General features: G+C 34.6%; 1 protein-coding gene across 1 annotated transcript in view; it reads right to left on the reverse strand.

Moving 5' to 3' along the window:
- Positions 1 to 7,585: 7,585 nt before the first annotated feature.
- Positions 7,586 to 15,635, reverse strand: part of LOC149777019 (nucleoporin 88-like) — a 125,955-nt gene continuing 117,905 nt past the window's right edge. The window contains exons 14-15 of the mRNA XM_089941787.1: positions 14,697 to 14,809; positions 7,586 to 9,301 (exon numbers count right to left, since the gene is read on the reverse strand). Coding sequence (XP_089797913.1) covers positions 9,238 to 9,301; positions 14,697 to 14,809 — 177 coding nt within the window. The 3' untranslated portion in view covers positions 7,586 to 9,237. The remainder of the gene's footprint in view (positions 9,302 to 14,696; positions 14,810 to 15,635) is intronic.

The following is a 15,635-nucleotide window of genomic DNA, read 5'->3' on the forward strand; positions in this document are numbered from 1 at the left end:
TGGGTGTAAAAGATTGATAAAGTAGTGAATGGGCCAGAAATAGCTTGTTCAAGGAGTTTGTATATAGCTGTGAGAACACCAACTGGACTGTAATATTATTTATAAATAGCTGCGAGATCACCAACTGGACTGTACTATTATTTGTATATAGCTGTGAGAACACCAATTGGACAGTAGTATTATTTATATATAGTTGTGAGAACACCAACTGGACTGTACTATATTTTGTATATAGCTGTAAGAACACCAACTGGACTGTAGTATTATTTGTATATAGCTGTAAGAACACCAACTGGACTGTAGTATTATTTGTCCAGTGGATCATTTTCTGATATATGGGGACAACCTGGGTGTTCATCAAGTTTGGATTGGAAACTGTTCTCTGTATTTTATTGTGGGACCAGTCAGTGATTTACTGTTTTAATAGTTTGGATGAAACAAGATCTATCCCAGTCACCTTTATTTTATTGCTTATAGTTTATATGCCTTAGATGTAAAGACTTCATTCACATGTTAGAAATAGAAGTTATATATCATAAAAAATGTACCTTTCTTGTCCGGTCTTTACAAGTTTCTTCTGATTGCCTGCATGGGGCAGTAATCATGGCAGGTCGGGAATATTTCTGGGTATCTTTAACTGGCTTCTTTTGTGGAATACCAGTAGTACCTATCTGTTAATGCATGTGTTACGGAAGCTTTGGAAAGAAAAATGTACAAGAAAAACTTGGGCTTAGTTGAACGTGTGTCTTGCACAGCTAATAGATCTGACTAAACTACCCTTTAGAATGGTACAGAGGTCCAGCAAAGATTCTCAGGGAAAAGAAGCCAAATGTATCTCTTAAAAGGAATGTTAGATAGCTGAAGAAATTTTTAAACATTTTGGTCCATATCAAAATTACAATAATTATCTGACCCACGATGACCTTGTTTTTTGACCTTTTGACTCCAAAAGCAACAGGCCTATTCCACATCTTAAAAGCAAGCCCTCCACAAACTTTGATCAAGGCACATGATCTAGAACTAAGGGCAGTATGCAAATACCATTTTATTTTATTTTTATTAAAGTGAATGTGACCTTAGACATTTTGACCCCAAAATCAATAGGCTTTTATCTTACCCAATGTGCCAGTCATTCCAACACTTTGGTGAAAGTGTATGACAGATGGACAGTCATAACATGTTTCACCAAATGGCAATGCACATAAAAGGTAGGGATAAAGTTGGACTACATCATTTTAGAAAGGGTATAATCACAAAATTGATATACTTTTTAGAGTTGAAAACCATCTGTACTTGCTTATTTGCTCGTCCAATATAAAACTTAGGCAGTCATGCCAGAATTACTATGGACAGGAGCTAAACATTTAGAGCGGCCAGATTAAGGTAGGAAATTTTTTTTTTTATTAGTTTGAACAATATTGGGAAAAGTGTTGCAACTGGGAATTATACTATTGGGAGGTAAAGCCCCAGTCACAAGAATTACCCTATAATTCACTACACCGTGGAGAAGCCATAGGAAGGAGCCACTGAGGTGCATACCTATAGAGTCAAGAAGCCATTGGAGGGCATTTATAAACTGAATAATAATTGTGCGCGGAAGTGAACATTAAGTGCTCTAAGAACTTTAAGAACAAACAAATAATTAAGAACGGTTTAACTGCAGCTGTTTTGTTACTATTGTGCAATATATATATTTTTTTCTAATCATCATAATCATAGAATTAAATCAGCTTAATTTTTGTTCATGTTGTCTCTATATTCTCCATACGTAGCATTCCAACCATCTGTTCTGTGACAAATGTCTACAGTACAGACCCTGATGCAATTGTTCAAATACACATGTATACTGTTTTCAGGAGTCCAAGATATAAACCTTCACAGCTCGTTTGTCTTGTGTGTTGTGGCTACAGTGTTTAAACAATTGGGAAGACATCATAACCAAATAAGCTTAGTCAGCAAAAACAACTATTGATCATTCAACAAAGTACAAAGTTTGACCCTATCACTTTTGAATTAAGCTTAGTCAGCAACACTCACCCTTATTGAGTCTCCTACAATGAAACAAATTGTAAATTAAAACTAGTAGCTTTGCAATGCATGTTGTTGTGGTCTTGTTTTTGGGGGTTGGGGTGTGGGGACTGCAGTTTAATAGATAAATAAATCATAGACAATCTGACTTACATTAAGATATTCTATCAGGGGTCAAGCTAGACTTGAGCTTCGGGAGAAATGACTTCTCCTTTTTGGACAGAACTAGGAGAAGAGCTGAACAGGAACAAATGGAAGCAAGATGTGTGCTCATTCATGAGGAAATATGGGTTCATGTGTGCAGGTAAGGTGATGGGTGCCATTTACCCATGGACTTGGGTTCAAATCTCCATAGAATACGAATTAAAAATTCTCTAACCTGTAAGATAGTTTATTTGTATTAAAATATTAATTCTGCCTACTATTATCAAACGTTCGATAGGAATCCAGGGATAGCATTTTCTGTTCTGTCTGGTGTATATTTATGATTCTCTATAATTAACTCTATATACCTTGATTTCTTTCATAGGAATCCAGAATGTCTGTGTAGAAAAATGAGAATTAATTACTAGGTCATCATGCGAGTGTATGCTACACACGAGTGCATATAACACTGACTGAGTAACATCATTTTTTGGTGATGTGTGCTTAGTCATGAGGGAATATGGACTCATCTGTGCAGGCAAGGCAATGCGTGCCATTTACCTGCGGACCTGGGATGGAATCTCCGTAGAGTACGAATTAAAAATTCTCTAGTACATATGTATTTGAATACAATGTTTTCGTTCTCTTATTTGAATTATGTACTCTATTTCTCGTTATGCATATCTGGATTTCACACTAGTTTTAAGCAATATTTTTTTTCAAGCAGAAAATTTTCTGAGTTTATGTACATTATAAACACATTTTCTAAGTTTATAAAAATTTTTATATTCATGTGCAGTATATTTTGCCAATATGATTTTAAAGAGTTCTGTAGAAAACATACACTGTAATTAATTTTAACTGACAGATTACAGTATTGTAATTGCTAGTTATTAAAAATGCTTTCCTAACAGAATAAAAAAGTTTTTTTTTTTTTAGGCAACTTAGTCACCCATTTTGCCTGGTAAGGTGACCCCAATTCTATAGCCATGTCCATTTGTTCAAAGTGCTGGTCAAAACCTTTGATTTACTGGACATGTCTGGCAAAAAATGACTCCATGACCTCTGAATCCAACACAGCTGTATATTAACAATGTAAAAATGCCACAAAATAAAGTATTTAATAAGGTGAAGATGAATACAATAAGTTCTCAAGAGTCCAGAACTAAATAAACTAGATGGTAATAACAGACTTTTATTTAACCAATGACATTTATGACAATACCGTCATATATAAGCAGTGGTGGTGGTGGGGCTGAATTTTATGATGACGGACCACTGTTTCAAGGTCTCATTATAAGCATGCTTACAGTATCAAAATTTGAGTTTCGGATTCAGCCAATGTGGGTATGTGAGAAAGCTTGCCAGTAGCTTCTCATGGGTCGGTGGGTCTTTCTGGGGTTTTCCTCCACCATTAATACTGGCCGCCATGCATAGCCTATCATGTGCTGATAAATGGCGTTAAACCCTACAACAACAGTATCAAAAACACGGCTCAAGATTCTGTCTTTTGACATACTTGTACATACAATCAACTAGATAGCCAATTTTTTATATATAAATTCTGTTCTCCAATAATAATTACCTGATCACATTACACTATGATAACTTTTTGTTTTTTATCTCACAGTCCAACCCTCCATAATGATGGAAAAACATCTTTCTGTCCATATATTATATAGACAAAGGGAAGAAACTCTTACAGTTTACTTCCCCTCCTACCTGCTATGTGACTATTGTTCAACCCTGCTTAACTAGTGCTCACCTGAGCAAAAAGTTAAAGAATGTGCTTAGCTAAGTATTACTGGAGAAACATGATGTACCAAAGAATTTACTGTCAAACGCATTACTGATTTACATTAGGAGAAAAGATGAGGAGGAAATCTTAAGCATCCTGGCTGAAACCATGTCACTCTGTAAGAGCATGAATGCTCTGCTGAAGGATGAACTTCTCCTTATGTTACTTTAGGATATGTAACAATTTGTGTATACATGCACAAGGAAGATCCCTGTGGTATCCATATCCACACTTGATTATTGTCTCACCATCAAAACTTTCCCAGGCAAATCCAGCAAAAATGGCAAATTCATGTCTGGATCTAACGTTGTGATTTTATGACTGGCGAGTGGTCACTGTCTGTGCAGCTTATAGCCCTTTGAGATTCAGTTTTCTCCTTCATGTTGCTATGTCAAGCAAATGGAATTTAGAGAATGCAGACTAAGTGTGATGGTCAGCTGACTGTATGTTCCAAAATGAGACATTATGGTTAAGGTCAGGCTGCAAGTTGCTTGTATTTCATGAGGTGAAATCTTCCCTAGTGTACCTTATCCTGTGAGAGCTAAGAGCACACTGATTTAATAACTTCCCTCAGTACCTTATCCTGTGAGTGCTAAGAGTACACTGATTTAATAACTCTCCTCAGCCATGTAAGTCAAGGAGAAGAAACAAAGTTATTGTTGACAGCAACCTTGGATGTTTTCCAAAAGCTTTATTATAATGTTCCTTGCTTAAAATGTTTAATTGATTAAAGCATTAGATTTGTGCGATCTGCTTAAGGAAGTCAAGTGGTTATAATGTTTTTATCACCCGACATGCTGAAGCCAGATAAATAATGGTGGTCATTTAAATAGGAAAGGTTTAACGGCAAAGGTGCCAGGTAATACGAGTGTGATAATCACAAATCGTTCATAATCAGCACTTTCGAATCCTGGACTGCTCATTAAATACAATTAAGAGTTAGGATATGTTTTGTTTTTGTAATTTTTTCATTAAATAATTTAGAAACATCTTTTAGATCTCATTCTATACCTTATGTTGACTGATTTAGTACAGCTTGAAGTAAATCTCTCTCATACTCATTTGACTGTTGTAAAAATGGCTGAAAATGTGCAAGTCAGAAATAGAATAAATGTTTCTTTAGACACAAGTCCATAATGATATTCACCTTACCATGGTGCATGGTGATGGTGTTTGCCAGTAAGAAACTGATGTTTCTGCTACTGGAAGTGATGAGCACGACACTGAATTTGTACCAGCTTTTCAACCTGGAGCCAGTGAGGTTTTACTATGTATATCAGACAATACCATGAACCTACAAGCTAGTCCTGCATTTGCATGTCATTAAGAAACATGAACAAAAATCTGAGTAATAATAAGAAGAAAAAAGACTAATGACGCTTTTCTTCCCATCTAAAGAAATAAAAGACTAAATTAATAGTCTTTAAGTTATTAAACAGAAATGTTTTCACATAAAATTGACTTTAATGATTCACTGGCTGGTACATATACATAGATGTTAACACTTTCATTGGATGGTAAATCTTATCAGTATAAATTGTTTACTACATGTATGTCCAACATCACTGATAAGAAGTATATAAACATTCTGAAAAATAAATGATGAATTTGTGTACCACTTTTCTCTGCTATAACATTTTAAAAAATCAGTCCCCTGTGAAATGTTATACATACATACCTAACTTGATTTAAACATACTAACTTTAAAAGGATGTTACTGCATAAAATGAAAATATATAAAATCCTACAGAACTCTAAACGAGCATTGTAAAAACAACTTTTTGCGCCATAAAGTATGTCAGACATTTGGACCAGCATAGATAATGTCAACCTTTCAGATTTCAAAAACAGCAACATCTGCTTTGGGTGCTGTAAACAGAATAATGTTAACATATTCGAACAACTGCAGCTCGTGATACATGTAAACATCAAGATTGTCAAAGACACATATCCCTGAAGAAGAAATGTTTTGTGGAAAATCTGCCTGTAGAAATGGGATTATGTTGATCAAGACAACAGGGAAAGAAAAATAGAAGACAGGAAAAAGATAGGATGGAGCTAGATACTTCCAACCTATATGAAAACTGGCTTCAAGTAAGTTGATATGAGAGAATGAGGGATGTCTCAAAATTGCTTAATTCAAAGAACTGTTATGCCATAATTCATTTGCTTTACTCAACATTTTTTTTACTGTGCATTGCATGGACTGCAGATGCATTCAGCAAGGCATCATAATTAATGAGTTTGTTTTTGCTTATATTCAAGAGTTCTAAGAAAGAGGAATGTGATCTTTTGTATGAATAACTGCACGTGAAACAGAGTTGCTGTCCAGTACAATAATATAAAAATTCACCATCATCAGGATAGATGTAATATGTTTAAGCTAGAGCTGTTGTTTGTTACCAAAGAATACTTAGTATTGAAAATGTTAAAAACTCTTGCTGATGTAGTAATGTGAGTTGCATTTAGCTATATCATTATATTCAAATAAAAATGTAAGTAAATTTGTTTTGTTGTTTCCCATTCATGAAATGGTGTTACATAAAGGCTTCAATTGTCAACCAAGAGACTTTTCTCAAAGTTTTGATATTGTTTCATAACTATCATTGAGAATTAAAATGTTTTAAAAAAACAAAATAGCTGGGATTTTTATAGTCATGCATCTTTTAGAAGGGTGGGGAGTATGACCTTCTCCCTGTTAATCATTTAGTAACATAGTCTATCTCCTACAATATTATATACATGGACGTGAAACTCTGGAAAATGATTGGAGGTAGTCTTTACATGTAAACAGTGGTTTCAAATTGATGGTTACTATTTCAACAACATTCTAAATATTTGAAGTATTTGATATGGAAATCTAAAAGTCAGTTTGTGTCATCTTCACTGCCAGGACTATGATGTATGCATTAGGCTTTTGGGTTACATTCTCTGCTCTTGCCCAGGCATGGTCGCTGTGGGTATGCTTTCCCTGGGTCACAACGTGGAAACTGTTGAGATCTCCAGCCTATAACCACATATAGGTATGGAGGCAAAGTGGAAAAGAAAGACATGTCCAGCACAGACCCTAGGGTGTGCGCAGGTGGCCGAGAAATTGATCCTGGCTAATAACATGGAAATTGTTCAGATCTCCATATCTCTCTCTCTCTCACACACACAAAATATAATGTATCGTCTGTCCTGCATGAATTTGCGAAGTAACAAAGTTTTAGTTACTGTAATGTGGGGCCTGGAGTTTAATGCATACAAGGAGAAAAATCTCTCAACCAAGTTTAATCTGCAAATTACTATTGCTTTTTTTACTGTTATTTCAATCTAAGCATGGTGAGCCATAATTGGTTCTATTAAAGTATATTTCATTTACACCATGATAATTCTCTTTACTTTTTGGAAAGGAGTCAAGACTTACCACCCGTTAAAAATAGTTTATTTATATATATCATGCTTATTGTGGTATATGGGATTTACTTTGTCCATTTATCGATCTATCTGCCTTACTGATTCACTGAAAATTCCTCTAAAGCTTGGCTTATTAACATTAAACTTGTAAGTTTGAATTTGGGATGAGTATGTTTGTGTACCATATAAATAAACAGATAAAGGGTTCATCCTTACAGTGTAATCTTTTAATCGGTAACATTCCAAGATGACCACCACAATCCCATTACACAACAAACTACTTGCTTTATATCCTTCTCTAAAACTGCATATTAAAACTGTTACACTTAAAAGAGAGTACATACAATGTATTAAAACTGTTTCATCCCATCGGTAACACCTGTACATAATCTTTTATTATCACATAAAATAATGTGAAAGCATCAATATCCACTCTGACGCTGTAGATAACTATTTTGACTTGTCACATGATCATAATAGTGGTGTAAAGCCCTATTAGATCAAATATTAGCTTAACCTCAACATTTCTTGACATTTCGAATCACAACTGAGAAAATGAAAGCAAAGTTAATTTTTTTCAAATGTATGCAGTAGCGCCCCTTTAAGTGAAATACTGATAAACTAGATAGAGTTCCATGTTGATAACTCAACAGTGCAACAATGAAAAGAAATGGATAACATTTTCATTAAATGACATCAGTTTGATGACTTGAAATCCTATGTTCTCTTTCTTTTTCTTTCGATTACTATGAAACTTTAAAAATCTATTGCATCTGGATGATCTTTATCCTGCCCATCTGTTTAATTATTATTACTCAGTCCATATGTATTCCATTAACTTGTTTAGAAGTTTATTGTCAAATTAGTGTGAAAATCATAATGAAGACAGAGCAAAACAAAACCAGTTTAACCTTATGCTTACAGCACATCTATCTGGATTTGTATTCCTGTGTAGGATGATAAATATGGGTTTCCCCTTTTGTTTGCTTTTTTGACAGTAGGAAAAACCAATAAACAAAGTATTTTAAAAATCTTCCTCATACTTAATATTGTTTTGCTTACATACATGTACCCTGGCTACCCATTTGCTGCAGAATCAAACATAAAATCTCCTCTCTCTGCTACACTTCACAGACTGCCAAAAGTCTGAAATACCTCTCGAATCTCACCCATGTGTACACTCCTTCTAGAAACTTGTGTTCTTCTTCTGACTCACATTCTCATTATTCCCACCAAGTCTTACACACGACACTCATTACATATTAGGGCACAGTTACCTGGAATGAATTGCCTCTTGTACTTTGACACAATAACACAATATCACCATGACCTAATTCAAGAGCACTCTAAAAACACATCTTTCAGCTGCAGGAAAATATTCAACAATGTTTCTTCACCCTTTATTATTTTCTCAATGTGATGTTTGTAATTCAATGGTATTGTATGTTTTTGTACTCTAGTCCACACATTATTTATATATATATATATATATATATATATATATATATATATATATATATATATATATATATATATATATATATATATACATGTCCTTATGTGTAAATTAATAAAAAGCACTAAGAGCTTTTAAAGATTAAGCACTGTACTAAGTGACCATTATTATATGACAGATTCCATAGTTTGTTCAAAGCATTTGATAAGCTTCCATCATAACTTTCAAACAGATAATATGAATTGGGTGATGATCAATTTCTGCTACAAATGTTTCACTGCCTGCCAGGACTGCCACAAATCACACTGCTATTCTGGACTGTTATAAATTACACTGCCTGCCAGGACTGCCATAAGTAACATTGCCTGCAAGGACTAACACAAATCACACTGCTTGCCAGGACTGACATAAATCACACTGCTGCATCCATCTTCATTTCTTTCACCTTCTTCATAATTCTTTGTAATTCATCCCCCCTGGAAAGATATTCAGAACAAACTGATAGAACTGCAGAACTCCATTTAATAATTATCTATTCATATTAAGAATTAGTGACAAAAAAAAAACACACATGCCAAAAGTTCTGTGCTTGAAAAATTTCAGAATTGTGATAAAAAAACAACACAAACGCCAAAAGTTCTGTGCTGAATTAGGAATTATTAAGAATTAGGAATCCATTTAGAATTATGTTTATTAAATATCCATCAATAATTACCAAGTAGTGCTGCAGACTTTCCAGTAAAGTGACCCAGACACCTGTATCAAATGAGCAATTTGATACAATCATGGAGAAAGAGCAAGTCCAATATGATGTAGAGCTACAATGAAGCTGTCAGGTTGAGATGTATTCATACACTACATCAAACAAGTTCCTTCCTCCTATATTATAACAAGCTACATCTTGCAAGAAACGTTCTAAGAACTGAAAGTCCCTTTTGATGATTCCTGAAGCCACAATGCTCAAAAATTAAATATATACACATTGATGGGCATAGGAAAGATGTTCTTGCATAGTGTGTAATCAAAGGCCATTCATGCATAATGTAATCGAAGCCATTCTTGCATAATGTAATTGAAGGCCATTCATTGATAGTGTTACTGAAGGCCATTCATGCATAATGCAACTGAAGGCCATAGTGTAATTGAAGGCCATTCATGCATAATGCAACTGAAACCATTCATGCATAATGTAATCGAAGGCCATTCATTGATAGTGTAATTGAAGGCCATTCATGCATAATGCAATTGAAGGCAATTCATTGATAGTATAATTGAAGGCCATTCATGGAAAATGCAATTGAACACCATTCATGGAAAATGCAATTGAAGGCCATTCATGCATAATGTGATCGAAGGTCATTCATGCATAATGCAATTGAAGCCATTCATGCATAATGTAACTGAAGGCCATTCATGCATAATGCAATTGAAGGCCATTCATTGATGGTGTAATTGAAGGCCATTCATGCATAATGTAATTGAAGGCCATTCATTGATAGTGTAATTGAAGGAAATTCATGCATAATGCAATTGAAGGCCATTTATTGATAATGTAATTGAAGGCCATTCATGCATAATGCAATTGAAGCCATTCATGCATAATGTAATTGAAGGCCGTTCATTGATAGTGTAATTGAAGGCCATTCATGAATAATGTAATTGAAGGCCATTCATGCATAATGTAACTGAAGGCCATTCATGCATAATGCAATTGAAGACCATTCATGCATAATACAATTGAAGGCCATTCATGCATAATGTAATCTAAGGCCATTCATGCATAAAACAATTGAAGACCATTCATGCATAGTGTAATATAAGGCCATTCATGAATAATGTAATTGAAGGCCATTCATGCATAATGTAATCTAAGGCCATTCATGCATAAAACAATTGAAGACCATTCATGCATAGTGTAATATAAGATCATTCATGCATAGTGTAATATAAGGCCATTCATGCATAATGCAATTAAAGGCCATTCATGCATAGAGTAATCGAAGTTCATTCATGCATAGCATGTAACCAAATCTAAAGCTTTCTGACACCATGAATCCTATAAAATATGAAGTTCAAATCAAATAATTACAAGTCATTATAAACAACCATAATGAATCTCAGGAAATAACATAATAGAACAAAATTTTACCCATAAAAAAAAGACTGTCAAAGATTAATGGTGCATGAATACATAAATAGTTCTTTCTGGTGTTGTGAACTAATAATTTCTAGTTTTTTGTGTCACCTGATATGATTTGAACCAACTGAAAGACTTGTTACAAAGTTTTAATAATCATAACACGGTAGATTTACAATGAAGACCCTGTTAATCGTGATCTTACAGTTAATCCCCTGTTAATCATAATCTTACAATTAAGTTCCTGTTAATAGTAATCTTACAATTAAATTCCTGTTAACTGTAATCTTCCAGTCAAGCCACTGTAAATCATAATCTTACAGTTAAGCCCCTGTTAATCACAATTTTATAGTTAAGCCTGTTGACTGTAATCTTATAGTTAAGCCCGTTAATTGTAATCTTACAGTTAACCCACTGTAAATCATAATCTTACAGTTAAGCCCCTGTTAATCATAATCTTACAGTTAAGCCCCTGTTAATCATAATCTTACAGTCAACCCCTGTTAATAATAATCTTAGTTATAAGCCCCTGTGAATCACAATCTTATAGTTAAGCCCGTTCATTGTACCATATTTACCGTATATGTTGGGACACCATAAATTAATTTTAAAAGTAATTTTTTGTGCACTGCATGTTCTGGGACACATCGTTTTTTCGAGTCGTAAGTTGTGGGACACCTTTTAAATCATTCGAAAATTACATGTCGGAAATTGCACTCCAACTGAAATTTTATTTTTAAAATATAAAACTGTGTACTTGAGATAAAACTCTTTAATCCACTGCAGCAGCATCTCATTAACACAACCCTTCTCCTGCACATGTACGATCTATTATTTTGGTACATGAATACTTTTTTAACTTTCTCATACCGTGAAAAATTGTTAGAGGCAATACACCACCTGAAGTGGAAACTGCAAGAACAAAAGGAAGATTTTTTTCAAATCTGCACTAGTCTTGCTAATTCTCACACTTTTGATGCCCATCTTATCGTCAGTCCATCCAGGAATGCAATCAAAGTACTCTAGAGTTTCATCCATGTTAATGATCATATTGTCAGCGAAATGATATGTTTCTCTTCTGGCCTTCACGAATTCATCACGTGATTTTATTTTCTCCAAATCTTCTGGATGATGCTGGGTCATCGATGTTCGCACACAAAGCACTATATTGTGTAACTTTAAAAACTGTTCCATTGTTTCACTTTATTGTCAAACTTTTCGTGAATACTGTTGAAAAGGAACCAAAGTTAGCTTCCATATCTCGGCCGCCTTTGTATATTCAAAGCTATAAAAAAAAAATTGGCACGCTTAAATGAATCCAGTAGTCTGCATCCGAGGTCAGCTTGCTTTGCAATAAAATAACTTTTGTATTGATATCCTTTAAAAAAATTCGGCTTCCGAGTCCAAAGTCGACTTGCTTTGTAATAAAAATAACCTTTGTCTTTGATGTCCTGTCGGTAAATTCAAAGAAGAAGTTTACTGCTGGCTGCCAGCTGTGTTTATTTACCACCAGGGCTTATATGTGCTTGGCATCTGTAGTAATAATTAATACAAAGGTGCACTGATGTCTGCGGGTAAATATTAATGATACTTATGTAACCCGCGCTGGCGAAAAGATTGTCACTTGCACTCAAGTGAATATGTTTTCAATTAATAATTTTTTTGGCATACAGTATACCTGGATATAAATTAATCTTGGCTATTTTGCACCTAACACTGTGCCATGTGTGAACGGCAGTTGTCTTCAATATATTGGTTGATTATTTCCCTCTCGTTTGCGAAATCGTTTGCTTCTCTTTTGGCCTTCACGAATTCATCACATGATTTTATTTTCTCCAAATATTCTGGGTGACACTGGGTCATTGACATCTGTGCACAAAGCACTATATTGTGCCACTTTAAAATTTTTTCCAATGTTTCAATTTATTTTCAAATTTCCTGTGAATACAGTTGAAAAGGAACTCAAGTATGCTTCCATATCTCAGCCGTCTTTGTATATTCAAAAAAAAAAATCGGCTCACTTCACAGAATCCATAGTCAACTTCCGATGTCGGCTTGCTTTGCAATAAAATAACTTTTGCATTGATATCCTTTACACAAAGAAAAAAAATAACCAAAGTTGGCTTCTGAGATCGCCTGCTTTGTAATAAAAATAACCTTTTGTCTTTGATGACCTGTTGGTAGGTTCAAAGAAGGAGTTAACTGCTTGCTGCCAGTCATGTTTATTCACCACCAGGGCTTCTATGTGCTTGGTATAGTAAGGATAATTATGTAACCCTAGCTGGTGAAAAGACTCACTTGTACTCAAGTGAATGTGTTTTCAAATGATGATTTTATTTGCGAGATATTGTCATACAGTAGACCTGGATATAATTCAATCTTGATTATTTTGTTGATTATTTTGTATCCAACACCGTGTCATGCGTGAATGGCGTCTTCATGATATCAGTTGACTATTTCCCTCTTGTATGCGATTTTGTTGGCTCCAGTTTTCAGTCAGATAACATGTTCAAACCTTTGAGCACAACCACACACAATTGTTCTCAGTGTTCATGTCAATGAACAACATGGTGTGTGGTATCGGACATAATTGATACACGCTACAGTATGGAAGCCTATGCTACTTATACGGATTTCGTGGAAATATTTTATTCTTTAATGTTCATGTTGAAAAAAGGAATAAATGATAACAACACAAGGTTAGTTTCTTTCTTTTTATTATCAATTAAGCGTTTTATTTATCTATTTTATTGCGATGTGCAGTGGAGGGGGGGAGCACAAATGCAATACAAATTTATTTCGTTTCTTAAGTCTTGGGACATATGACCAAAGTGAAAAAATGTTTCACCATAAGTTCTGGGACAGGAAAAAAAATAATTATTTTATCATGTCTCAACATATGTGGTAAATACGGTAATCTTACAGTTAAGCCCTTGTTAATCGTAATCTTAGAGTTAAGCCCTTGTTAATCGTAATCTTACAGTTAAGCCCCTGTAAATCGTAATATTACAGTTAAGCCTCTGTAAATCATAATCTTAGTTAAGCCCCTGTAAATCGTAATCTTATTTAAGCCCCTGTTAATCATAATCTTACAGCCAAGCCCCTGTAAATTCTAATCCTTCAGTTAAGCCCATGTAAATCGTAATCTTACAGTTAAACCCCTGTAAATCGTAATCTTACAATTAAGCCCATTAATTGTAATCTTACAGTTAAGCCCATTATTGTATCTTACAGTTAAGCCCCTGTTAAACGTAATCTTAAAGTTAAGCCCCTGTAAATCGTAAACTTACAGTTAAGCCCCTGTAAATCGTAATCTTACAGTTAAGCCCCTGTAAATCATAATCTTACAGTTAAGCCCCTGTTAATCGTAACCTTACAGTTAAGCCCACATTAATAGTAATCTTACAGTTAAGCCCCTGTGAATCTTAATACTTTTGTTTCCAAGTCTTTTTCACAAGATTAACAAGGAAACTAAACAGCAACTTTCTTCAAAGATTCACTTTATTTGTGAAATACCAATTATGGTGGACTTGCTGACTGTTACAGACCAATAATTTGAAGACTCTAAAAACAATGATCAATCTCTGAAGTCAGCGACCCATCAGAAGCATAACCAGAATTTAAGTATCAATTATTTAAAAAATGCTTGTTTTTACAAATCCTGGGCAAAATGACATAGAAAAATAAAGAATCCATATGAAAATCATCAAAAAGGTACTGTATAACCATCTTACTGTTCTCTGAGAGCATCATGAAGATGTCCCATGTGTGATGATTTGATGACAGGACTTTGCTGTGATGTTTGTCTGCTGTGCTGTCTCTGTTGGTATTCCTCTTTTGTTTTCAGCTGTTAACAGAACAAAATTTTCTAATGTAAGGTTTTGCTGAATTTATAATCTTTTACTTTGGCTGGAAAATGATCAACTGCCTTACTGAGGGGAACAAGTTTTAACATAACTGGTGACATTCACAGTCCAATGTAGTCCTTTTCGTCAATGCTAACACGGGGAATCTTCCATCAATGAGCCACTGTTTGGACAAACAATTCTGTCCACGTTATGGAGGTGGTCAATATATCAATATTTGGTTAACAATACAACATCTTCATTGGGATTTAAACATGTCATTAATTTGCATTGGAGGTTTGGATTTTCATGGCACAGCAACACAACTAGGCTAACTGGTACCAAGGCAATTGGAGTAAAGTGCTGCAGGAGGTCATACACAAAGGTGATCAAAGGATGTTTCACCATATAAGCTATGTATACAATGGTCCCTCAGTTTAAAACCTCTTTATATAGCACTGACCCTCGTGTAAGATGGGCATGTATATGGAGCTAAATAAACTGGCCAAATTCTATTTTATTACTAATTCATTTCGATTTAATCTGGTTCTTGGCTCATAAAAAACCCAAATTATAATGCATCAGTCCAGATCTGGTGTTGTGTGCTGATTTTTCTGGGTCTTTGGAGTTTGTTAGGAGTAATCAGTAGTACAAACAACATAAACCCTGATCTGGCAGTGCATTATGAGATGGCAGATAGATCAAGGTCTATGTTGTTTTGCAGGACTAAACTTAGTGAGTACATATGGTATTCTTTTGGGCTTTTTTATGAAATCTCATGACATAGTCTTATTGGTACATCCCTCAGCATCAGACTCGTACTGTGAG

This window comes from Sinohyriopsis cumingii, chromosome 18, assembly GCF_028554795.1.
Source record: "Sinohyriopsis cumingii isolate HCF-2022 chromosome 18, ASM2855479v2, whole genome shotgun sequence".
Classification (NCBI taxonomy): Eukaryota; Metazoa; Mollusca; class Bivalvia; order Unionida; family Unionidae; genus Sinohyriopsis; species Sinohyriopsis cumingii.